The sequence below is a fragment of the Equus quagga genome, chromosome 7 (assembly GCF_021613505.1).
Source record: "Equus quagga isolate Etosha38 chromosome 7, UCLA_HA_Equagga_1.0, whole genome shotgun sequence".
NCBI classification, from domain to species: Eukaryota; Metazoa; Chordata; class Mammalia; order Perissodactyla; family Equidae; genus Equus; species Equus quagga.
In genome coordinates, this window is record NC_060273.1 from 54,907,417 (window position 1) to 54,934,222 (window position 26,806).

General features: G+C 43.4%; 1 protein-coding gene across 7 annotated transcripts in view; it reads right to left on the reverse strand.

The window, feature by feature from the left end:
- Positions 1-26,806, reverse strand: part of TENM2 (teneurin transmembrane protein 2) — a 1,159,540-nt gene that overhangs the window by 33,565 nt on the left and 1,099,169 nt on the right. For all 7 annotated transcript variants that reach the window (XM_046666360.1, XM_046666359.1, XM_046666362.1 and 4 more), the window contains 6 exons: positions 22,781-22,801; positions 19,589-19,821; positions 18,241-18,395; positions 16,139-17,013; positions 9,911-10,086; positions 8,103-8,338 (listed from right to left, as the gene is read on the reverse strand). In XM_046666360.1, coding sequence (XP_046522316.1) covers positions 8,103-8,338; positions 9,911-10,086; positions 16,139-17,013; positions 18,241-18,395; positions 19,589-19,821; positions 22,781-22,801 — 1,696 coding nt within the window. The remainder of the gene's footprint in view (positions 1-8,102; positions 8,339-9,910; positions 10,087-16,138; positions 17,014-18,240; positions 18,396-19,588; positions 19,822-22,780; positions 22,802-26,806) is intronic.

Below are 26,806 nucleotides of genomic sequence, written 5' to 3' on the forward strand. Positions count from 1 at the left end.
TGCTGGGCCTATAACTGGTGACTCTGAGAACCATGGAGGAGGAAATTCACACTGGGCTGGGTGCCTGCCAGGAAATGGCACTGTGGCACAGCAGGAAAGATTTCAGTTAGACTTACAGAAGAACCGTTTGCCCATCCTGCTTCTAGTATGGGAAACCCAAAAAAGACTAGTGAGGAAGGGCCAGAGACTCTCCATGTCTGGCGACATTTGAAAGTAGAAGCCCTGCCTTGGAGCCTTTAGTTATTTAGCTACCCAGAGGAAAAGCCTGGCCTAGATGATGACATCTTCGTTTCCTCTCCAGGTCAGTCCTCTGGGATTTACAAAGCAGCTTTCCGCAGCTCCCACATGAGACTCAGTGCTACATGGGGATCTGTGCTTGTGCAGACAAAACAACTTACTATAAATTTAATATTAGCTTAAATAATGCATAATTAGAAGAGTAAGCCTCTGCAAACACATTAAATAATGTATTCCCCAAGCAAACATTCTTTTTGGATGACTCACTGTTTTGGATGGTGGTGAGGTGGAAAGGTGGGCAGGCCCGAATTTCAGGTGCAGCTCTGACACTCATTAACTTTGTCATTGCAAAGCAGTACCTCTACTGTTCCTGCCTCAGTTTCCTCATCTGCAATGGCCTGTGAGCTGCTGGTGGGTAGGGACTTTATCTTTTTCGTAGTGCCTCTATTATTTTGGAAAGTGCTTGGTGCTCAACAAATATTTGTGAATAAGGGGCCTGAACTGGACTGAGTGCAGTCATGTGTTGCTTAATGACGGGGATACGTTCTGTGAAATGCATCGTTAGGTGATTTTGTCATCGTGCGAACATCACAGAGTGTACTTACACAAACCTAGATGGTGCACCCTGCTACACACCTAGGCTATATGGTACTCCTCTTATGGGACCATCATCGTCGTATATGTGGTCTGTCGTTGACTGAAACGTCGTTATGCACCACGTGACTGTCTAAGAACCCTGACAACTCTGATGATCAAGGTTCTAATATGGAACACTGAGAAGAGAGAATGTGACCAGGACATCTGTGATCTCCAAATGTCTGAAAGGCTTCATTCCAAAGAGCAGTGACAGTCATTCTGAGAGGTCCCCCAGGTCCCTGAATTAATAGAAGGCGGAGGGAGCAGATTTTCACGATGTCAACTTAAAATCCCATTCATTATGTATTTACTGAGCACCTACAATGTGCTTGTTACTGTGATCAGCACTTAAGATAGTGCAAAACCATTATGGTGCCAGCCCTTATGAAACTTACAGGTCAGTAGAGGATAAAGACACGTGCACACACAATGAAACTCATGGATGTGGTCGTGAGAGTAAACAGGGAAGGAACTCCGGGAATGGAGGAGGGATATGTAGCCAGTACTGGGTTGACAAGGACGGTTTCCCAGAGGAAGTGCTGCCTCAGTGGGGCCCTGAAGTATGAGTAAGACTTCATGGGTGAGGGCAGGAGAAGAGTCAGGGAGAATATTCCAGGTGGGGAGGTCGGCAAGTGAAAGCTTGGGTAGTAGGCAAGGGCCGTGCACAGGCAGAGAACTTCATTTCAGATGCTGTGGAGGGGTGGTCCATTGGTAGGGATGTGGCAGAGAAGAGATGCCTCTGGTATGGAGGCTCAGCTCAGATGACCTGAATGGGCTTGAACTTGTCTTCCTTCAACCTGATCTTCCGGAAGTCAGCAGTGTTGTGTGTCTCCTAGCCTCTAAGAAGGAAGGTAGTCCAGCCAGCAGATGAGAGCTCCTCTACATATACCAGTGAGTAAATCTGGGCAAGACTTCTGCATTTCTACGATCCTTACCAGTGCCAATAAGGCCCTGTCTTCTTGACCTTACCCTCAGCTAGTTTGCTCCAGCTATACTCGCTCTCCTTCTGCTCAGGACACAAGCAACAGTCTCTTCTGCCTCAGGGCCTTTGCACATGCTGGTACCTTAGCATAGAAGCCTTTCTTTCCATTCTATGGCTAGAAAATTCCTACTCTTCATTCCGTTCTCAGCTCAAATGTCATTTTCTTAGAGTGGCCTTAATCTAAATCAGATATTCCCTATTATCCACATCCTATATTTTTCTTCATAGCACCCATCACAATTTCTTTATATTATTTGTTTGATTATTATCTGTTTCCCCTTGCTATGGCATAGGGTAAAGCCCCATGAGGGTCTTTCCACCTTTCCATCACACCATCCCAAACAGGAAGTCATCCAAAAGTAATGTTTGCTTGGGGAATACATTGTTTAATATGTTGGCAGAGGCTTGTCCTTCTAATTATGCATTGTTGAGGCTAATATTAAATTTATCACAAGTTGTTCTGCCTGTACAAGCATGGCTCACAATTTAAAATCGTCTGTTTTGTTCACTAACATACACTCAGTGCCTAGTATAGTGCCAAGAACATCATAGGTGTTTGAAAAATAAAATATTCATCGGTACAGAATGAATGCAGTGGCAGGAAGGAGCTGATAAAATTCAGGCTTTCATGACTACTGTATGTTAACAGACCTACCTGAGTGGGCTCCATGCAGAATTGAGTCCACATGTGCGTGTGTTCACATGCACACATGAATGTCGCCTCTCACCTTGCTCCTGTGTCACTGTCGTTTGCCACAAAAGTAAAAGTAACACAAGCCAACGTGTAATTGCAATGTCATATTAATTATATGGTAACCAAAACAAAATTACTAACTCCCACTTCTTCTTGGAATACTAATAACACTAATACTAATATCATAATGGAAAATTATCTGGGAAGCAATTTTCCTTTTGTTCTGCTACCCACACATACGGCTGTTTCTTGCTTTTGCAATCTCCATGTAAGTCACAAGCAGGAGGAAATATCCTAGAGGGTGGGAATATGCCTGCCTTTTTGGAGAGAATTATGCACTAAATTCATTTTAGGAAAGAGCAGAAGTTTTAAGTCTTAATAGAAGGGGTTGGTTTCAGTTCTCTCTTCCAAAAGTCTAGGAAAAAGGCTTGCTGGTGGGGAGGAGGCATTAACAGATGCTGGGGCCAGGAATTTGCCTTCAGATTAGGCTTTGGAGGGATGGAGGATGGAGAATATATCTGGTATGTGTGTGATTTAACCTACTATCTTTTCCTTCCTTTTCTGGGTGCAGCAACCCCTTTCTCTAAGGTTTCCCCAGTCTGAGTGGTTTTACTGAGATGTCCATCACAAGATCCATGTGACCCAGACCTGATCAATCATAGATCCCATGTCCCTGACCAGTGATTGGCCCAGGGACGTGAGCTCCATCTGTGCCAGGCCAATCACAGTTCCTCCAAGGAATTTTTAAAGAATATAAATGCTAGGGGAGAGCCTTTCCTCTTTCCCCTGGGTCTGCCGAGCTGGTGTAAGCCTGGAGTCAACTTTGGGTCCAAGTCGGCCTGACTCACCCCTCCCCCCTGCGCCCCCCCGCAGTGTGAAGAGGTCACCAATCTACTATAGGAGAAAATTAGGCCAGCTGCCAGAGAAACACTGCTAGGAGATGGAAGGGGGCTGTGAGAAAGAGACAAAAAGAGAGAGACATCAACCTGATGACATCGTTTGGGCTGTGGAGTCACTCAGGCTAGCTCCTCTCGTTCAGGGTTCCCATTAGGCAAGACAATGCATGCCCATGTTATTGAGCTAGTTTGAGTGCGCTTCCTGTCTTCTGAGGTGGAAGGATTCCTCACAGACACAGGGGCAATGTGAATGTGAACTCATGCCTGCTTTTATTAGGGGTTCTTTACACACTAAGCACCTTCCAAGGGGGCATGGTCATCACATATTCCTCTGTCATCCATTGTTTGAGTGCCCACCACACACCACTTGTCACCAGAGATACAGTGGGGAGATGGTCCTTGTGCTCATGGTGTGTAGAGATGCAACTACTACATGAGCTTCTGAAAGGCCAGAGAGAACAGAGGAAAGAGCGGTGGTGGTGAAGGGAGCTTCCTCTTCCAAATGAGATTCCTTAAGAAGCCCTGGGAAGTGTAATGAAAAACTTCACACTGTTTGGGCAGGGATGAAGGGACTAACACTCCAAATTTTGCCAAAGCATCATAAAGCTTTTGGTGGTTGTGGTCCATCCACCTGCCATCTCACCTTTCACTAGCCTATTAGGAAGAGCTGCTGACACGTTCTTCAGCTAAGAGATGTCCTTCACCGGATTGTTGGGAGACGGGGTATCTAGGTGGGTTAGATTTTTGGTCTTCTCTGAACTCCAGGGAAGTCAAAGCCTTGGTGTCTCATACCACTCAACTGGCCAGACTCCAGGAGCTTGCCAGTCCTGGGAAAGGTCGGGCTATTTGCTTCAATGCATGATACCCTCAGTTCCTGTGCCACAGATTCTCTGCCAATTCCCTCCTGTCCATAGGGAGCAACAATTACATGGTGCTGGGTAAGTGGCTGCACTTTAAAGTTCGTTCAATTTCTTCCCCTTCTAAGAGGCAGTGCTGGGACTGCCAGAATCTCACATCTCTGTTCTTTGGGTTCAGTTCTTAGCTTCTCTTCTTCATGTAGCCTGGCAGGCTAGCCCATAAAGTCTGGACACTCAGCTCCCCAGTCTACACGAACTCAGAGAAGGCCCCTCAAAAGGTGAGCACGACACAGCACCACTGCTAGCTGCCACACCCTGTTAATTGTAGGTGCTAAATATCTCTCAGATCTCTCCCTGTCTCTTCTTTCTCTCTTCACCGCTAGTGATTTAGTTTCTTGTTCGGATTATGGCACCAGCCTCCATGCTGTCCCTTTCCTCCGATCTTGTCCCCTTCTAATCTCTCTTCCTCCACACCTGAGGAAGCCTGTGAGGTCTTTCTAATACCACACATCCCAACACATCACTCTGTTAATTACACCCTGGAACAGCTCCCCGTTGTCCTCAGGATAAATGCCAGCCTTGAAAAATATTCCCTTCCGTGAGCTGACCCTGGCTAACATGCTCCTTTTCTGCACAGCAGTATAACACATTCCCTTTCTCTCTGGCCAGACTGAGGTCAAGTTTTCTGAAATGCGATTCCCTTTTTGACTTTTGCCTTTTCACAGGTGACTCTGTCTGTCTGATCACCCCTTCCCTCTATCTTTGCCTGGCTAATTCCTACTGCTCTTCAGAACTGATTCCAATGCTTCTGTGACACTCTTCCTGATCTCTTTCAACCTGCAGACCTGATCAGGGCGGCAGAGACCCTGCTATGTGTTCACCACATCTCCTTTCTTTTTCATCTTCTTAGGTACTCGGAAAGACAACATTTCCTAGGGTTCCTTGCAGTTATGTTGAAGTCACCCAACTGTGTTCTTAGCAGGGCTGATGGGAGTGATGTATTCCACATTCAGGCCAGCTCATCATGGCCCCTTCCCCAGCAACTTGGAGGCCATGTGCTTAAAATGGCAGGATCATCAGATAGAGCAACTGCAGTGGGCCATCACTAAGAAGAGCTGCCTGACTCATTTGGACTGTGGGATCTTAAGAGATTTCAGGGCTTATTTGTTACCTGGCCACAACCTATCTTCTCCTGACTGCTACAAGGCAGTATCCCATTCTCTGTGATATTGGCCTCTGTTAAAGCTTACATCACACTACTTACATCATCTTCTCCACTAGACTGTAAGCTCCCTGGTGGCAAGGATTTAGTTTTCTTTCTCTCTCTATAGCTTACTCATTCCATAGCGCTTGACATATAGTTGGCACTTAGTAAACATATTTTTTTTTAAATTTGAAATAGTTTAATTTGCAGCCCACATACAGAAGAGAGTTAAACCAAAGAGAAAATAAAATTAGACACACACAGGAAAACAATTATAGTTGTGAAATGTAATGTTCCCTTAAGAGTCCATTCTAGTAAACATCTTTTGAAGGAAAGAAAAATGTCAGGGCCCCATTTGACAATTGAGTTGAAACAGAGTGAAAAGAAATGTCAGGACTGGAGGTAAGGAGAGAAGAGCCTGCACTCTTATCGGCCAAGACAGCCTGCTTGCCTTGTGGGGCCAACAGGTACCTTTGGTTTAGGGGCTGTAAACTTCCCTGCCAGGTTCCCTTAATCCACCTCACACTCCACCTTTCCTTACACTTTCTTCCAACTGCTCCCCTGCAATTTCCACGAGTTGCTTTTATTTCATTCACTAAACAATTTATGAATTGAATTAAAATAAATGAGATGCAAATAAATTCCAGGCTTTCTCCCTCATTTTCAAATTACATTTTCAGTCCACTCAACCTGTTATAATCTCATAGTGATTTTCATTTAAGAGAGCTAAATGGATATGTGATTATTGTTACAGGAACTAACACCAGACAATTAAATGTTGAGGTGTTGATAGATAAAGCTGTGTTTTGATTTGCATAAACACGATGCCAGCAAATCTAACCCTGGCAGAAATTCAGTTATAAGACTTGCGTGCCTAACTTCTGCTAATTACCACAAGTACCATTATTAAGATTTTTAATATTCAGAGTTGGGATTATAGCCATTTTATTTTAGGGCCACATTTATCTTTATTTTGAAAACTTAGTCAAAATGCATAACTGATTTATCAGAGAAAAGGCGCGATTACTACTTATAATCAACTTCTACAGTGCAGCGTATCAAAAATCAATTACACAGCCCTGAAATCCAGTCATTAAGGATTTAGCTACTAATCTCATTTCATTTTTGTCTTTAGGAAGATACTGCAGCTTGCAACTTTGCAGATACCAGCAGAGGAAGAAAAACATGGGAGACTGCTGATAACCTAACGTGGAGAATTAAACTCCAACTAGACAAAGGCAGAATCTTAATATGGAGTGGCCTGGCTCTGCAGGGAGGTCACCTGGGCTGGCGGGATTTCAATCCAATAACACGGGAAAGTTATGACCTGAGTTTTGTTGATGCTGAGCCTTCTGCTCTCAGGGATTACAAAGCGTTTGTTAAACTCTGCCCTGTTCCATTGTTGACTGTCTTCCTAGTGCTTATCTCAATCTGCAATTATTTCAGTTATTTGTTAGTTTACTTATTATCTGCCCCTCTTGCCCCCCATCGCTGAGTGTAAACTGCAGGAGGGCAGGGGCATTGCCTGGTGTGCATGTATGTCCAGTGCATGGAGCAGAGCCTGGTTCACAGTAGGCGCTCAATAAACATGTGCTGAACGTGAGGAAGTCTGGGATCCCTAGGATTCGTCCTGGGGAAAGGGTTGGCATGATGGTATGAATCCATCCCTTTTCGTGCCAGATAAGTGACCAGAGCAGAGCTCAGATTATCTGGATGATAATGTGGATGTAAACAGGAAGCTGTGTGGCCTGCTGGTTACGAATACTGGCAAGTGAGCCAGAGAGACAGGCAGAACAGGGGCTGAGGCCTGGCTTTGCCATTTTCCAGCTTCCCAGAGCCTGTGTTCCTTCATCTGAATAATGGAGATAATAACAACTACCCCCATGAGGCTGTTGAAAATAAGATAATACAAGTAAAGCATTTAACACAGTGCTTGTATCATAAAAGTCCTCAATAAACGTTCCATATTAGTTTTTAAATGATGTAACTTGTGGGTACGTTGCCGAGTCTGGGGAAGCTAGGGTTGGTTAAAACTTCCTGCTGCGGTTTGCTTGTTACTTCCTCTTGGGAAGCCATCCCTGATCCACTCAGGCTAGGGGATATCTCTTCCTCTGGAATGCCATCGGACCTGGACATTCCTCCATCTTCTCACTTAACCCATCGGATTATCCTGTGTCTGTATATTCTACCAGACGGTCAGCGATCCTTGAATATTATGAACACATTTAACAATTTTCATTCTTCCAGTATTTAGCAAATTAAACAGCACATGGTAGGCGCTGGCACCAATTCATTTGCTGAGCTGGCCAAACAGTGAGAGCTGAGGGAGAAGATGGCAAGCGTGAAAAGACCAAAGCTATTTCTAACTATAGCAGAAGGTAAATCCCCACCTTTTTCAGTCCTAGGAAGTGGAGAACATTTTCTCCAAGGTATGAGTCCTAAAGGGATATGGCTCCTACCTTCCAAGGGAAAGACTTATCTTTTCCAGGGAAGAAAGGAGTAACGGAAGCTTGAATGCTGGGAAATTTCCTCAGCAATTGAGGAAAGGGTGTGTCCTCTGCCACTTGGTGGTGACCAGTTGGGTAGAACCACTTACCCGGAGCTTCCTGCCAAAGATGGTGACTTTGCCTTTAATCTGTTCCTTTCTTAGGCGCCACTCAATGGAATTTAGGCCATTCTCCATGGGCAAGGAGATGTTGCAGCGCCCAATGGTGGGGGTGATGGTGCCCGCCAGGACGTGGGGCTCGCTGTGGAAGCTGACACCCATCCCATTGGCATACATCACCCTCAGGGTACCGTTATTACAGAGCTGGTAACTGTTCCGCACTTGATCTGGAGAAATGTAAGTGGGGGTGGGGACAGGGAAATAAATTATCCACTCTGTTAGTCATAAGAGAACAGAACCCCTATTTTTATAGGTTTCCATGGTACTTTGCAGCTGTCTGTCTAAGGCTGCCTTCAATTAGCACACATACAATGTTCAGGTGAGTAGCAGAGATGCTACTGATCCGTGGAAAGAAAAACATTATTAATATGTGGCACTCCAGAAATAATTATGCTGTGATATTTTTCTTTTACTCGCTGAAGACTATTAATAGTACATTTAAAGATGTCGATCGCCTACACAGTTCGTGTCAATCAAATCTCTGATCTTTAACATATACATTTTAGCTTAAATGGAAAAAAAATAAATGAAAACTACTTAAAAATTTTTTTCCCTTTTGCCTACCATCTAACCTGAGGTTGCTGGTCTAAGCACAGGTCAGATCCACTGCAAATCAAGTCTAGGATTCTTCTAGAAAATCCAGAGAAAAAGAAACCTTCCCATTCCTCATGTTTTTGCCACTGATTCCACCATCATGCCACCTCCACTCAAGAGAACTCTGAAGACCCTCAAATAGCATGAGGTAGACTGAGCCCGTGGGTGCTGATAACGTGTGTTTATCTCCCCAAATGGAATCTACACCAGTCAGTCAGACTTCTGACCTTTTCCTTTATCGAAAAGTTCCAGGAAGGAAATGTGAGTCAGAGATTCCTTTTACAGATATGTTGCTTCCTGATTATCCAGGCAAAGGAGTCTGGCTGGGCTGGCTTCTGAGATGCTGGTTTCTGGGGTAGTGAGCAAGTGTGTATCTGTCACTCTTGCGACTGCAGCCATCATGCAGAAGGATGGCATCTACATCATTAATCATTTGGCAGAGCAGCAATAGAGTCATTAAAACAGGCTCTGTCATGGGATAATAGTCCAGAAATGTCACCATTTATCTACTGAGAGGACACTTTTATCCTCTGACAACGGGCTAGCCCACCGACATTATATCTTAATTAAATTAATCTGCACAATTCCTTTTCTTGCCAGCCCTTGTGCCTGTCCTGGACTGTATGTCATGTCGAACAGCAACAGTAACCATGGGGTGGTCAGAAACCTTTGAGATCCCAGTCTTGGCAAGAGATTGCTAAAGGGCTCTGATTCTAGGGCAACGAACTCAACAAACAAATGCTTGGAAAACAGAATCAGAATGGGACCAAAAAAAAAAAAGGGGGGACCCAAGAGAATAAAAAGGCTTTGAGAAAGTAACTGTTTGTTGGGTTGGTGGTGAGTGCTGGTGATGGGGTAGGAGGAGGTGGGGAGAGAGCACGTGGGGATGACAACTGACATTTTCAGATAGGTACATAGGCATTTCCAAATATCTAGACATTTGGTTTGGTATTGATGACATTTTCCTGAATCTGGTTAAGTCATTTTGTACAAGACTGACCTCTTGTAGAGTTTGTTTGCTGTGGACATTTGACTGAAACAGCAAGTGGAGGGGTGCTCTAGGCCTCTGGAAGTCCTCCTAGGCTAGGTAACTCACACCTCTGAGCTTGGCTGGGGTCGGAGTCTGGGGTGAGTTTAGGGCTTACCTTGTACCACTGTATAGGAGGCCTCTACTGAAGACAGGTTGGTAATGACGGTGACGTCATCATCACGGTTGGAATTCTCAATGTCAATGGTGATGGATTTCTCCATTTCCCGGTGCAGACTGGTCACCACCCCCGTGGGGCGTGTCACATTGGTCAGGCGGCCCTCATGGTCATAGCTGGAGGACAGAAACACTGGTTGGAAACACAGTCACAAGGGCTGAAAGCTGTCCCAAAGCTCAGAACCACACAAAGGGCAGACTCATGGAGCCAGAGAAAGAGAGACTGGAAGGTAGGGTGGCTAGGTGGTGCATCACACTGAGGCCCCTTGTCACAATCATCAAAAGCCCAACCTGACCTGAGAAACAGTGGTGATGCTTTCTCTCCCACCGATATACCTGACTTCAACTCAGTGAAAACATTTCACCTGGTCTCAAGCAGGGTGTACTTAATTATTCTTTCTGAAGTTAGAACAGCTACTTGTAAGCTTCTTTTGCTATTTATGTGTTCCACAAAGCCAACAAATTAATCTTCCTAAATATTATCAGTTTCCTTATGTTACTTTTCTGCTGAACCAACCACACTCTTTTCCCATTGGTTGCTCAATCAAATCAAAACCTGGCATTTGAGACCATTCACACCTTTGGTCTTCTACACTGGTACAACCTTGTCCCGCTTGTTACCTCATAGCCCTCTGGACAGTCAGCCTGGGCCAAATGCCACCTCCATGCCTTGGCTCAAGCACATCTTTTCTCTGGTCCTATAGCCACAAACCAACCACAGCTCAGCTCCCCAAGCAGCCTTCTTGGACAGTTTTCCCAATGACTCACTTGACCTCAGTTGTCCTCAGCACCCGGGTCTAGGTACACCAGTGCTCAAGCTCTGCTGCCAGAACCTTGCCTGAAATTGGGCCCTCCTTCTTTATGTATATGTGTCAACTTTACTCTCAAAGGATGGGGTTTTTTTTTTTCCACCTCCTTTAGTAAAAAGCCTGCTCTATTTGATAGAACATTTCCCTGCTCTGGAAGATCCACTGTATTATGAAAGCCTGGGCCCTCCTTATGCCCTAGGAAAGGCAAGCAGGCTCTTTCCAAGGTCTGAATGTAGAGGCCTTTGAGCTCTCCCAGATGAGATCTGTTACTGGGGTAGAGTTACTGAAGCTGGAGCAATGAAGGCACTTTGCTTGGAGAGTTGAAAAGAAGGAAAACTGCTCATTCTCTGGGTGCGATTCCCTTTGTGCTGGGGACAGGGACAGAGTTGGCAGGTTCTGAGTGATGGAGACTGCAGTTTGTACAGCATGTGGTACCTCTACAGGCTCACAAGAAGGATCCTCATGGGGAGGGCCTGTGAAGAGAACCACTGTGGCCTGGTGGACTTTATCATTTAGTGCCTAGGGTTAGAAAAATCAAATATGGAGGGTGTTTGGTAAATATTTTGGAAATAAAGGAATGTAGATCCGGCTCAGACTTTCAGTGATCTGAGAAATTTTGCTTCTGGGTTGAACTGGAAAGTGTGAAACTCTGTGGATGTTTGAAGGCTGACAGCAGAACCATATTAAGCTGGATGGCCAGTTGGGCAAAGGTAGGGAGGGGAGAACAGTAAGCAGGAAACCTAATGAGATTGGGTGCCCAGCCTTTGGCTCTACCACCATCACGGGAATGGGACTCAGGTCCTCCAATTTAAAGGGGCTCCCTTGTGCTTTTTTAGCTAATAAAGAAACTGCCTCTCAGACAGGGATACAAAGAAGTTATTTATAACAGTGAAAAATAGAACAACCTGAATGTTCATTGATCGAAGATTTGTTAAATAACCGATCAATCTATTCATAGAGTAGAAACCTATGAAGCCATCAAAATTGATGACATGGATTTATATTTAATGGTATAAAAATGTATATATTGTTGAGTGGAAAGAGTAGAGTACAAAATATGTTCCCCTGATACTATACTTTTGGGAGAGGAGAGGAGAGGTAAAAAAAATGAATACATATAGAAGAAATTCTCTGAAAATATAAACAGCTCAATGTTAATGGTGGTGTTTTCGTATTTTCCCATGTTTCAGTAATTATTTGTAACCAGTATGTCTTACTTTCATGCTTTATAACCAGAAGCAAAAGGTATTTAAAAATAAAAAAGAACTAACAAAGCCCAAAGATCAGAGGAGAAATAAATTAATAGAGACCAAAAAGACAATAGAAAAGATCAATGAACCTAAGAGCTGGTTCTTTGAAAAGATAAACAAAACTGACAAACCTTTACTTAGATTAACTGGAGAAAAAGAGAAAGGACTCAAATAAAATCAGAAATGAAAGAGAAGACATTACAACTGATACCACAGAAATACAAAGGACTATAAGACTATTATGAACAACTATACATTAAGAAATTGGACACCCTAGAAGAAATAGATAAATTTCTAGGAACATACAACGTACCAAGACTGAAACACGAAGAAACAGAAAATCTAGACAGATTGAATACTAGTAAGGAGATTAAATCAGAAATTAAAAACCTCCCAACAAACAGAAGCCCAGGACCAGATGACTTCACTGGTGAATTCTACCAAACATTCAAAGAAGAATTAATACCAATCCTTCTCAAAATCTTCCATAAACAGAAGAGGAGGGAACTCTTCCAAACTCATTTTACAAGGCCAGTGTTACCCTGATACTAAAAGCAGACAAACTCAAGAAAAGAGAATTACAGGCCAATATCCCTAATGAACTTAAATGCAAAAATCTTCAACAAAGCTCTTAGCAAAGTGAATACAACAATACATTAAAAGGATCATATACCATGATCAAGTGGGATTTGTTCCCAGGGATGCAAGGATGGTTTGACATCTGTAAATCAATAAGTGTGATACACCTTATTAACAAAATGAAGGATAAAAATCATATCTCAATAGATGCAGAAAAAGCATTTGACAAAATTCAACAACTATTTGTGATAAAAACTCTCAACATAATAAAGTCTATATATGACAAGCCCACAGCTAACAACATACTAAACAGTGAAAAGCTGAAAACTTTTCCTCTAAGATCAAGACAAGGACATCCACCCTTGCCACCTTTATTCAACATAGTATTACAAGTTCTAGCCAGAGCAATTAGGCAAGAAAAAGAAATAAAAGGCATCCAGATCAGAAAGAAGAAGCAAAATGGTCACTATTTGCAGATGACATGATATTATAGAAATCCTAATTTCACCAAAAAGCTGTTAAAACTAATAACAGAATTCAGTGTAGTTACAGGATACAAAATCAATATACAAAAATCTGTTGCATTTCTATACACTAATAACAAACTATCAGACAGAGAAATTAAGAAAACAGTTCTAAAGAGAATAAAACACCTGGGAATAAATTTAACCGAGGAGGTGAAAGACCTGTGCACTGAAAACTATAAGACATTGATGAAAAATTGAAGAAGACACAAATAAATGGAAAGAGGATAAACGCAAAGTGAAGTGTTAAGTAAAGACCAAATGTGAAAACTGAAATATTTAATTCTACTTTTCCAAAATTAATCTCCATCTATCTTATTCCTATATCCACTATGCAGTTGGTTGTTTGGAAGCTGAGGAGTGGGATGGAGACAGAGGCATATTTAATTATTCCCCTAAATCCAATTAGCATCTACCCTTTGTTGAACTTCTATATGCTAGGTGCTTTGCTAATTTGTGAAAACATATTATCTCAGTGAATTATCACAGCACCCCTATGTGGTTTGCATTAATATCCCCACTTGACAGATCTGGACATTGAAGCTCAGAGAGGTTAAGTAACTTGTCCAAAGTCATTCAGTAAGTATGTGACATTCATACTTCCATCATCTTGACTCCAGATCCAGGAGCTTTCTGGTATACCATGCTGTCTTTTGGGGAAACCTGTGTTACCTCAGAGATATACCTGGACCAGGCTACATCTTCTATCAGGATGCAATGGCCTACACCTGGGGAAATTTTAATTCCAAGGCTAGGGCTTCCTGGAACTTTTTGGAACTGGCTGGCCATAAAATAGGGCCAGTATAAGTCAATAGTGTTATTTTTCTCCACCTTTTTTTCCTGCTCCCAGAGTCATTAATGGATTTGTCTTATTGGGTTGCTTCTTCCTCCAAATTTTGGGACAGTTCCCATTTGGAATCTGAAGGTGAGAGTTCCAAATTCTACTCACAGCCCTGCTTCAGGACACTGGCATATAATGCGAAGAACGCTAGACCTGGAGATCTGGATTTAAGTTCTGCTTCATTACTGACTCTCTGTGTGGCCTTGGGGGAGTCGCTTCCCTTGTCTGAGCCTCAATTTATTTATCTGTAAAATGAGGATAATCAAACCTGTAGTTAAAGGGTCATTATGAGCTCTTAGCAGGCAAATGCTTCTCTACATATAAAGTGCTGTGCAGAAGACGGTATCTTGCTCTTCCCACCTAGAGGAGGATCTGCTCCTGCCTCAGGCGACAGGATGGAAAGAGAGGAATCCCGCGAAAGGAAGCTCTCATTGAAGGACAGACTGTTTTCTAACAGCCTCAAGCGTCTGTGTGGTTTAACGCCTTTCTCTAAAGTTTTGGCTAAAGGAATGCAGCCCCAACAAGAAGTGAAGTTTAGATCTGATATTCAAATGGGCAAATTCCTGACTGTGTGTAAAAGGTAGCACAGAACAAAAAGAACTCACCATCTTTTTAGGAGGAAAAAGAAAACCTTATGCATTTGAAACCCTACAATGGAAAATTTGTGATAATTTGCTTTATTCACATTATGAAAAAAAAAGCAGCTCTTCAAAGCAAGAGAGAAAAAAATTTATGCAGTTTCCATTTAATTTATGAACATGTTTTTTTAAATTTATGAATCATGCCCATATTTACGTTAAATTAGGGGCCACTCCTGGAAAATATTCTCCCAGTCGGAGTTCATGTCTAAGCATGAACTTCTTCACTACAGTCAGCCCTAATTCAGACTGGCCTCCTGAGAGTGACATTGTTTTTCTTGTGTCAGGTGAGCCAACAAATTACCTCTGAAATACATTGTGTCTTTAGGTGGAACTGCTACAAAGGAAGAGGAAAATCTGGGAGGTATTTGGGTTGAAGCACAGCTTTACTCTAATTTGATGTGAGAGCTAAAGATGGCACTCAGATGGTGCCTTCAGGGACAGAGTCACTGGTTGGTAAAGTCTGATCAAGTCCCAGTGCCCTGAAGGATCTTAGGATGCTTCAGGAGTCTGAGAAAGACAGCTTTGCCCAAGGAAGGAAGCCGGAGCAAGGGAAAGCCATTCTGCAGTGCAGTAAATTTCCAGCAGGTGGCAACAGCTTCCTTTACATTCCCCTAAACCCGCTGGACTACAAACAGGAAGTGAACATTCCTGGATTTGGGAGTTATCAACAATGAGGTCTTCTGTTGCCCCCACTTTCCCTCTATGACAACCCCTCCCTAACTTACCAAATTCTCAACTAGCAGCAACAACTAGAGATAAAATAGCAAGGACACCTAATACATAGGGGCTAAGCAGAACCTTCACCATCAAGGAGAACTAAATACTTGCAAATTCCATCCCAGTCTTAGCCAGCAACTGGGGAAATGAAGCCTCAGCAGTTTCCTCCAACCAGCATCCCACTGGTTAATACCAGCAACAGCAGGCAGTCTGACCAAAAGCTGCCTGCAGGAGCAAGGGAAAGCAGCTTTTTGGCAAAATGAAAGGTGGGACTATTAGGTATGAGATAATTGTTAGGGGAAATATGACCAGTTCGGGCATCTTTTAATATACCTAGCACTTTATCTGTATTGATCTGCTTCTGCTAAAGAGGAAATTCAGAGTTTATCTACCTGTCTGTGCAATCAAGTGTGTTGCTGGACCTATTGGCAAATTAAAAGAGCCCCACCAGGATCTTGCCTTTTAGGTTCTAATTTCCGCACCCATGGCCAACATGAGTAATCAGCAAAGTTAATCAACACTTGATTCCCCAGGTGCTGTGCGTGTCCAATATCCTGAAATTGCAACAGCAAGCAGGCAACAGGAGTTCCCAACTCTTGTAGGGAGGATGTTCAATATCAGAGACCCAATAATGCAAATTGCTTAGGAGTCAGGGAGGGGGGACATGAATGTCTTGGGGCCACAGGTAGACGTTAAAGTTAAGAAGACAACGTGAGTAAACAATTGTTAAAGCTACATGGACCACCAATCCTGGTGCCAGCTAGGGTAGCATAGGTGCTCTTGGGAAATACTCTACAAACCTACTTACTCATAGAAAGTTGTCCATCCCGTTTCATCACTCTTGGTGGCTAGGAGGCCAGTGTTCCCATCATAGGTCATGAGGCCAAGCTCCAGGTTCTGTGTGGACACAACTTTGAGACCTCCGTTGGTACCCACTGTGAGGGTGATGATCTGGTTGTCCGGCATGAGCAGGTGGCGGGGCATGCCACTGCTGTCCCGACGGATCTTCAGGGAATTTCCATTATTGTCAATCAATTCAGTGACATCATTGTCAGCACTGTATGTGAAATTGTACAAGTACTCCCCTGTCACCAGGCTCACAGTGTACTGGTGGATGCCATCAGCGTTGAAGACATACAACTCCTGTTCTCCAGGGGATGCAGCCTCATACTGGTTGAAAGCATTAAGAACAGGCTTGTTCTTGCTGACTGCCCTGATCCGAATATTTCCAAGGTCTGCGATGTAGATGGTACCATCTGGAGCTACAGCTAAGGATGATGGGGAATTCAAGATGGCATCAGTCGCGTAGGCATCATCTCCCGAGTAGCAGTTGCAATTGACATCGTTTTTGCAGTCGCAGTCTGAGGCTGCCCCAGCTAAAAGGCAGATCTCCCCATTGGTTGTTACCTGGCGTAGACGGTTAATCTTCTTCTCATCCGTTTCAGTGATATAGAGGACCCCAGTGTGAGAAATGGCAATGGCACTGGCTGACTCCAGAGCAGAGTGAATGGCTAGTTTGCTGAGGGAGTAGTCAATGCCAGGAACCTGGCAGTGCATGGGGCGTCCCGCAATGATGCTGACTTGGTGGTTCTCTGTGATGCGAAGGATGACATTGTTCTCTAGAACATACAGGGAGTTGTCCATGGGGTTGACAGCAAGGTCTGTTGGCCACTCCAGGCGAACCTGTGGATGACATGGCATCAGATTAAAGAACAGCCTCTAACATGCCCAATGTTTAACTGTGTAGGGCACTTACATGGGTTTTATGCAGCCAGGGAAAAAAGACTTAGTTTTTTACAATGCACTGTATGAGAAGTTCCCATCATCGAACCACTTGCGCGTTGCCCATGTTAAGTGTGCACGTTGGAGAATAAGAGACTATGTAACAAACATCTGTTACTATATTATCTGCTGTGGCTAGAGTAGATCACCAGCTCTACTCACAATGTTCTTCTCAGCCCCAGATGATGGGATCAGGGTCAGAGTCATCATATATGGTTGTACAGGTAGTCTACTGCACAAGGGCTTAGTGTAATCCAGCCCATATTCTGCTCACCGTGCCATGGGCCTGAGGAGGCTATGTTCATTTGGAGGAGCCACCTTTATCTAATTCACAAAAAGGAGCCACACAGTTTGGAAGGTGACCCTGACCCGAGGGCAGCTAATCCAACAGGCTGGCCAGTGAACTACAACTTGAGTGTTTGCTTGAAAAAATGGACTGGACCAAACACGTTCGTTCTCTGTAGAATTTAAACAAAAATCTCAGTAGCAAGTTGTCAGTTTGTTGTGAAATTTGAGCTAAAATTAATGAGGTTGGAAAAGCACTTATGGGAAGGGTGAACATATATTCCAGGTTGTTTGAGAATCCACACAACAGAGTCCAGTTTCTCCTGCTGTACACTTGAGTGAGCCTCTGTTCTCTGCCACTGTAAGCACCCGGACTAAAGGACTATCACTTGGGGCAAGGTCATGGAGGGCTCTGCTCTAGTTTCTACTGCACAAAGTAAAGGTTTATATAGTGAGGATGCAGTCATTTCAGATTAACAGGGAAGTTCTGATTGACATATAACACTGTACAGCACATTCTCAAACCTGCAATAATGATGGAGAAGAGAGGTAATTACACAGTAACTCCTACCCTGTAATCTGCCACGGCTGGAGTGTGTCACCAGCTACACTTTTTTAAGCAGAAGTTCCCTCTCTCTCTTTTCTCTCTCCCTCTCTCGTTCCTATCTGACATTTCCCAGCCCATCTTGCTGTCTAGTTCATCTCAAGCCTTCTGCAAACAAAACTGTGATCTGTATCTCTCTCTCTTCCTCCCATTCTACTTCCAACCCAAACAGGCCACAGGTGAGAACTTTAGGCTAATAACCAGGTGTGGCTTAGTGATGAGAAGTAAGAGAGTCCCACCTGGGCCACGTCCATGCTGGAGTCACAGCTCAGTGGCCGGACGGCAGTGAGGTCATTGGAGCCCAGCAACGTGGAGATGATTCCATTCTGGTCGACCTTCCGGATCATGGTGGCGTCGACAAAGTACATGAGCCCATTCTTGTCTACTGCAATACCTGAGCAAGACAAACAGTGGGAGTTTGTCTCTTGGCAAGGAGCAGGGCTTGTGGGGTGGAAGTGAGGATGCCCTACTGGGCATTATCTTCTTGGACCAGGGAACTTACTGGGTGGATTAGCACACTCAGAGCAGTGGTTCTCAACCTTTTGAGGTGACACCCCTTCTCATGAGCAATGGGGTGGAATTTGTGTAATTCCTGGTGCGCTGGCTCTGTTACTACCCAACTGAAGAACCTTGGACTGCAAATAAACCAAGGCTGCAGATGAATGAATGGGGAAATAACTTTGCATCTGCTCTTTATTTCCCTAGTTCATTGCTTGAAAAATTATTGGTACTAAATTACTTGAATACCCTTCACAACTGATTGCAACAACGAGGTTGAGAAACAAGGATTCTTGTGGTCACAAACTCCCAATTCAAAATGTTTGCCCCAGGAAGCATTCCCAATTAAGCCTTGACTCCACTCAGCATGTAAGTGCCCTGGGAGAACGCCAGTCCCAGCAGTCCCCTGGTAAAATGAAGATGGTGGCTTCTGTTTCTTTTGTATCTTTGCCCCAGTGCCCAAGCTCAAGGCTCCTCATCCTGAATCCACCCTGCTGGCTGCTTTCCTGGTAGCTAAAGATGTGAACAGGAATCGGATCCTCAAATGATTGGTTCTTAACCTTTTGTGTTTATAGCCCTTTTCAGACACCCATCCATTCTAAGAACCCCTCCCCCACAATCGCAGACCCTTGGAAATTATACCATTCTTAATTGCTACCATTTATCGGGCATTTACAAAATGTCAAGCACTATGCTTTAGGCTTTATATCCACTATTGTCTAACAAGAACATCTGGGAGTGGTCGGACGCCCCCCGCTGGGCTTTGTTCTGTCTCCAGCCCACACAGCTGGCACTCTGGCTCATGGAGCTCACATTTCCTTCTGACTCTCTGTGACTGGCAGCAGTCAGAAACCTCCAGGAGCAATCCATCCCACTTTCCATTTGTGGCATATTGTGGGTGATGAAGTTTACTTCAAATAAATAAATTTTTTTTAGACACCCACACAGCAAAGCAACCTATCAGAGTTAAATTATTCTAGGGGAAGCTGGGTTTGGGACTGCTGGGCTGTGTTCAGTGCCAGTAAGAAGAAAGCCAAGCTTGTGGCAAGCTCCAGCTGGGGCAGAGGTTTCTTCCTTTGCAGCCTTTACCTCGAGGGCTCATAAGGGTTGCGTCCACAGCCTTCCCTCCATCCCCGCAGCGGGCTTCATCAAAGGGCAAGCATTGCTCTCCAGTCCCTGCCACGACTTCCGAATTCCCAGCTAAGTCTTTAGCTCCGCTCAGAGACTTGACGCGGTAGATTCGCCGACTGTTGGTGTCAGACACGTAGAGAGAGCCGGACACGGGGTCCACTGCCAAATAGTACTTGTGTGCCGGGTTGTTGCTTTAGTAGAAGAAGCACAAAGAGGAATGAGAAGGGGGCTATGCAGCTGGCCTACTGGATCAAAGAGATGACAAAAGTCCTGCCAAGACTCTTACCATCTCTAGCGTCTTTCCACTTTAGTGAACTGGAAAGAATCTAACATAATAACTTAGTGTTCTAACATATCACGGCTCTCAGCTACTTCTAATTGGACTTCAGCTCCTCACACTGTCATAGAATTCATCGTTTCCCATCATGCTAAAATACCATTACTTCATATAGCCGGCATGAAAGATCCCACTCTGGTCCTGCTTTGGTGTTTGTGTTGTGTGTGTCAGCTCCTTGATTTCCCCTTGTGGCTTTAATATGTTTTCAAAGGTGACTGAGGAACACTTTCATGTGACAGTGTTCTCTTTCCAGTCTATGCTTCCTCAATGCCTCCAGGGCACTACATCGTTAACACTGGGCCAACCTGGAGTTTTCCTAACTTTGTAATGGGGAGCTCTTCAGTCCTCAGCCTCAGATCTTCTCTATTATTTCTCATGTGGATATGAATAAAGTCGGCATTTCGTGTGAAGAAATGTGATGTCTTGCTGATATCACATCCAGAATCTGAATTACTGAGGGAGGAGATGCAGTTTTCAAATCTTAGGTAGTGGTGAGGTCACAAGATCTGCCCAGGCCCCAAGCCACCCTAGGAGATCAATACCTCTGTGCGTGAGAAATGCATTAGGAAGGCATCAAGCCTCAGAGACCTGGACCTCTTTCTCTGCCATGTGTCGAGCTGTCCTGTGTGTTGCTGACTAGGACAGGGTGAGATCTGTAGACTCGGCTCAGGACTAAGACACAGGAAACTCTCAACTCAACTCTGACCCAGCTGGTGATCTTAGATAAGTCTTTCGGTCATGTTGGGTTCTAGATTCCTTATTTGGGTAACGAAGAAATCAAATCAGATCATTGCTCACATCCCTTTTGGCTCCAAACCTACAGTTCCTTCCTTTTCAGTGTCTGCCACTGGTTGGAAGTTGAGACCAGAACGGGTGCTTGTGCTGTTCTTCATACTGGTTATTAAAATCTCTACCTTCGGATGCAAGTAGTGATGCCTCTCTGCCCCAGCATGGTAGACTAGGTTTTGGTGCAACATGCCTAAAATGAGCACAGACCTTTTTTTCCCCAGTTATTTCTCAATCGTAGTTTGGAATGATGGGAAGAGGGGCTGGGAAAGGCAAAGGGATGGTGAGGGCCATCATTATGATGTTAGATGCATTTGTCCTGTACATGTTCACCGGTAAATTACTAATTAAAATACCACCATTTGGGCTCTTCTTGGATTTAAGAAAGAAAAGAACTGGGAAGCTATTTTTAGGAACAATTTGTGAATCGAGACCATCTTTAATTCCAGCTTCTCTTCAGGTTGCCATTAAGACACATAATTAAAGTAGAAATCAAGGTCTTTCTAAAATCCAGCCTAGAGAAGTAGTTTGAAAGAGTATGCCACCTGAGTTTCCTTCCTTTCCTTCCTTCTTTCTTCTTCCTTTTTTGGCTAGTAAGTCTTTAGAGAATATCCATATAGGCAAAAGAAATTGGAGTAGAAAGGGGGAAATTCATGCCACTTTTTAATTAGATGCTGTACTTTGTTACTGAACGAACAGTAGCTGGCATGATCAACAGAAGGATCAGGGCATTGCACATCTGTGCCTATCTATGAGCAAGATAATTAATTCTGGACTTTCTAGGGAGCCTAATTCAAGGAGCCTTTTCAAAATCTCTGGCAGAAGAGCAGACAGTTGAGGGTGTGGGTCAGTTCTTGCTGGGGGCCCATTCTTTCCCACGGCCTCATACTCATTTCAACCAAGATTCTTGTAGCGAAGCTCAGGGAGGTGGACAGCCATGCTTCCACATCTGTGGCTATGATGAAGGTCAAATGGGCTGTGAGTTTGGAGGGGGTTGTCTTCCCAGGGCATTGTGGATTCTTTTTTTTTAAATTTGGTTCAGTTGGGGTGCCTATAACCAGCCAATTTGGGGGTACCTGAGAAAAAGGAGGCAGAGGACTCCTCCTATGCATGGCTTTTCCACTGGCTTTGATGATCTTGTACAACTTGACGCCACTCTGTCTAATTTAGACCCGATATCAAGAAGAAGCCCTATTCAAGTTTCATCTCAAGGAGTGAGGAGAAACATTCCCTTGAGTATTAAAATATATTGCTTTGCTTTTCTCCTCTTCCAAATAAAAATAATGTCGCTTTTCTTCCTTTTCAGTGCAACCTAGGGCGACCTGGAGTTTTCCTAACTTTGTAATGAGAAGCTCCCCAGAGCCATATGCACAGACATGCGTGTTGTACAGTATATATATATGGAGTGTACCTGTATGTTTTTAAAATGATAACCATGGAGCAACTGAGTAACAAAGCCTATTTAGACAAAAAGTACTTGGTCTACACCCTTCATACTACCTAAAAATGATTTAATTCCACGAAAATTCCCAAAGCATCTGACTGCTGGATTCATTCTGACCAGCAGATTGGCAATTAAGTTGTTGTTTTTTTTTTCTCAAATGACCATATATCCAGGGAAAAAAATCATTAATGAGTTGAAAATGAGTTTTTGACCCGTTTCCAGTTCATTAAAGCTTTTTTGAACCCAGTCCAGCATTTACAAAAGCCAGAAGTTTGCCTCGACTGTTTAGCTCAATTATGGACCGCACTGAGCAGTCGGGATAAAAGTTCACTGAGGGTTCATTATCTTGCACTTGCATCTCCCGGAAATTCTAATTACTGTCAGCTTATTTGGTTGCTTTTTGACTGCATTTCATAATTGCTAAAGCTTATCGTATCCACAACACACAATTAGCACATAAAAAAGTTACTATATTTGGTACATAAAAATATACAACATTACACAAGAAGCACAAAACAAAAAGCAAACACAAGGAAGCAAACGAACCATATCAAATTATACAGGAAAGAGTTTTTCGTCTTACCTATGTTTAAACTCTTTATTTCTTTATAGAAAGAAAACAGAAGGAAAAAGAACAAACAGTTAGCTGAAGAATTGATGATAAAAGCAAACATAACATTTTTGTTTCTTGTATAAAGGGGCCCCCAAAAGGCAGTCTTTTTCTTTTTCTCCCTTCTAGCTGACAGCTCCTGGCTCAATGACTTGGGGAGCACCCCTGATTTTGGACTCCTCCCAGCCGTTGGAAAATCTAGATAAGAATGCTTGAATTCTTTGACCAGCAATGTGGCAGTCACATGACACAGGTAGCAACAGGTCTTCTGGCTATGAAGGGATGGCAAATAGGTTACCTCTTGAGTCCTAACACCGATTGATTGGGAATGGCTGCTGGGAGAGTGAGAGTAGAGGATTTTGAAACCAAATTCAAGCTCAGCTCTAAAGAGTGCTGTAACTCATTTGTAATGTCTGCCCTGGATGTGGGAGGGAGCCTGGTGACACCTGTGCCACCTATTAGCCATTGGTGCAGAGTCAGTATGATTCAATGGCAGGCTGGCAAATGCTCTGTGGAACCCTCAGAATCTGACCCATTTCCTATCCCTGCTTCATGCCACCTTCCTTCTTCCCATCTCACGTGCATGTGTGGGACCCCAAGTCTGCATTCTTTCTTACAGATAACACTCATAAATGAAATTCATAGATAATAACATCCTCTCGTAATTGGAGCCAAAGACTCCAGTTACCATTCCTTTTTGGAAAAGTGGTAAAAGTTTTGCTGTTCTTTTAAGAACAAAAATACATGTCAATTTCAACAGGAAAGTGGCTGAAAGTTATCAACAATAGGGAGAAGAAGTAAGACCCAGGAGCCTCATGTAAAGAGAACAGCTCCCCATTCCTGAGGCTTCTAGGCCAAGGTGGAAGGAGCCCCTGACCCCTCTTTACCTTCTGGCTGAGAGAGGAGTCTTCAGAGAAGGGACAAAGAGGGTTTAATGCCCTGATTCCTGCTTGGGTGCAGCTCGGGCCTCTGCCGGGGGCCATCATTAGTGATGGGTTTGCACAGGGATTACATTTTTATATTTTATTCCAATGTGTTAGTTTTTGCAAAAAAAAAAAAAAAGTTAATTAAATGATGCTGATAACTCCTGAGCTCTGACTGACATAGTGCAATTTAAGATTCATTCTGCAAAGCCTGGTGTGTCAGGGTGGCAGCCGGGAATTCTCGCGTCTATTTTATATTGCTTAATGAAAGTGAAATGTTATCTGCCACCAGTGGTAGTCATATTTGGCTCTTAATTATTGCAATATCAATTCCACTTTTTTTAGTCAAGATTTTGTGAAAAGACTGGATGGGATTTGGGTCTGCAGACCTGACCTACTTCTTTCCTAAGAACGTCTGCTTTAAGTTGATTAATAGAATATCTATGTTGGAGGAAGGAGAAGGCCAGGGTGGGGGACCGAGTCACCCAGAGTGCAGAGTCCCAATGATCATATGGATATGAGCTTTGGAGAAAGGTTGAGGGTATTGCTATTCCAGTCCAGGGCCATTAACGGGTGGGTGCTTAGCAGGCAACAAACCAAAATAACAGCATTATTGAGTCAGTCTGTGTAGATAAGCACAGGTGCCCTACTTAAAAGGGACAGGCCCTAGGCTTTGTGTCCATGGCCTCAATAATACCAACCCTCTTAGGCATACCCTTCGAGCAAAAAGTGGCATCTCAAACTCAAGAATTGAGGTAGATTAGCTCTTCACACTGTGGAGTCTCAATGACTCCTCTGCGAAGCCTTCAGGGTCTCTCCAAGCATTCTCGGCTTGTCTTGCAGAGCTCTCCTCAGGCTGTCTTGTGATTTATGTGTGTGTGCTTGTCTTCCTAACTTTGTTGTGAATGGAAGTAAGTAAGTAAATATAGACATGACTTACTCATCTCCATACTGCTGATTCTTAGCAGAGAGCCCTGGAGAGAATAAAGGCTGGGGAAATGGGTTCTTGAGTGACAGGAGGAAGGAATGAGGCTGCTTCCCTTAGTGCTCAGCAGACCCTGCCTTGGACTAGTTCCAATCCCTCATGTTCTGCTCAGAATCACAAACAGTCAGCTGAGACTGTTGTCTCTTTCCATTCTAACTCCCTCTGTGCCAAAGAATAGGGTGGAGTTAGAATGGCCATTTTTTTTGTTTGTTTTAGTCCTAACTAAAGAGAAGTGAGTTGGGATACATACTAAACATGTAATTCAGTTTTAGGGGGATGTGCTTATGTAGCTTGTATGTAGTCCTTTCACCATCCAGTTAGATTATTGCTAGTCATTCTGGTGTAGGAATGGCTTTCAGGAAGGCTCCTGCCCTATTGTTCTGATTCAGCTAGTATCTTTAGAGGAAGTGGAATGCCCAGTGTGGAAGCCATATTTCACCATTACCAAGACATCAACAGCAAACTGGTTAAGGAGCGTCAATTCAAAGAATATTTAGATTATTCATGGCACAAGAAAACCTGAAATGCCCAGAAATACTATGAAGGAAACTTGATAAACTTTTCCCAAATTTTATAGCTCTAACAATTTTCATGACATCACCAATAATCAGTTGTGAACATGAAAGAACATTTTCTAATTTATCAATAATCTGAATCAAATTTTGGCCAGCTATACTGGAGGAAAGCCTGAATATCTCTCTATTCTTTCCATAGATAATGATGTTATAAAATCACTGTCGTGTTACTAGATGATCAAAGAGGACGCAGCCAAAAAGTGTAGGAAAACAAGTATCATGAAAGTGTAACAGTACTGAATTAATAAAAAATTTTAGGAGTCATTTTTCTGGATTTTGTGATGTTTGCACTAACTGTCCGCTTTTCAAAATTTGTAATTTGTTTTGGTTTCTTTTCTCATCCTAAATAATATTCAGTTTCTTTTAGAAATTGTGTAAGAGTCAGGCTCCATGAAACCTAGATTTATCTTTGGAAAAAGAGCTTTGAAAACAGTGCCAAGAACTGTCCAGATCTTATGGGGATATTGTTGATATTATTATTCTGGGTGGGATGCTGTGGCATATTTTGTTTCCTGACTTCTGTGTTTATACCCTGAGCACCTAGGGAAAGCATTGCTCTCTAACTGGAATCGCATAATCCTCTCTTCCATTCAACGTTGGCATCAAGCAGGGTCTGTCCTGGTGAAAACTCTCAGGCAAAGCTTATCTTTGGTGAAGATTACTTCCAATTTCTGTTGTCCACACCCTTGTTCCTAGGCTCCCACTTTCTTGCATCTGTTCCCTCTTCAGTACTAACACATTTGGGCTGAACGATTTCGTTCCCTGATCTTCCCTGATGCGATGATGCCGCTGACCCACCCCAACAGCACCATCAAAATCTCAGCATAGAAAAGTGCTTTAGTTGGAAAAAAGCATATTTAATATCACAGTATAATTTTATATTTGGAAAATAAAAAAGTTTAGAATTTCAAAATTATGTTAAGTGTGAGATTCTTATGTTTATCAAAAGGGGCCAAGTTAAGAAAAGGCAGAGAGACACTGTCCCATCCGTATCATTTCCTGCCTTATTTGGGGTCCGATTCCTAAGATATTCTCAAATTGGGGAGGAACGAAAGATTTTTCTATGACAGAAATTTACCCTAAGATGTTAGTGACTGACAAATTTACTTTCCTCCACAGGGCTTGGGTTTTCCAAGGACTACCTGGAGAGAGTGACAGTTATAAAAAGGGAAATGGGCTACTACAGGTGGGATATCAGGCTTTTTGGAGAAGTAGGTGTTGAAAATATTTTGAATGCTGGTGGAATCGAAGCATACAGGCAATAACCATTTTACCTAAGAAGAAGGCTTTTTCTAGCATCAGAAGTGCGTAGACCTCTGCCCCTCTATGTTTCGGATAGGCAAAACAAGGAAGAAAAGAGAAGGATAGTGAAAGGACCATGGAGACATTGAAATAAAATTCTGATTCAGAGGCTGAGTTCTGGGGTGGGTAAGCGAGATCGGGATGGGCACTAACTCCCGAAATTGAATCATTCAGCTGCCAACTCACAATAGAGAAAAGACATAAGCAAGACAGG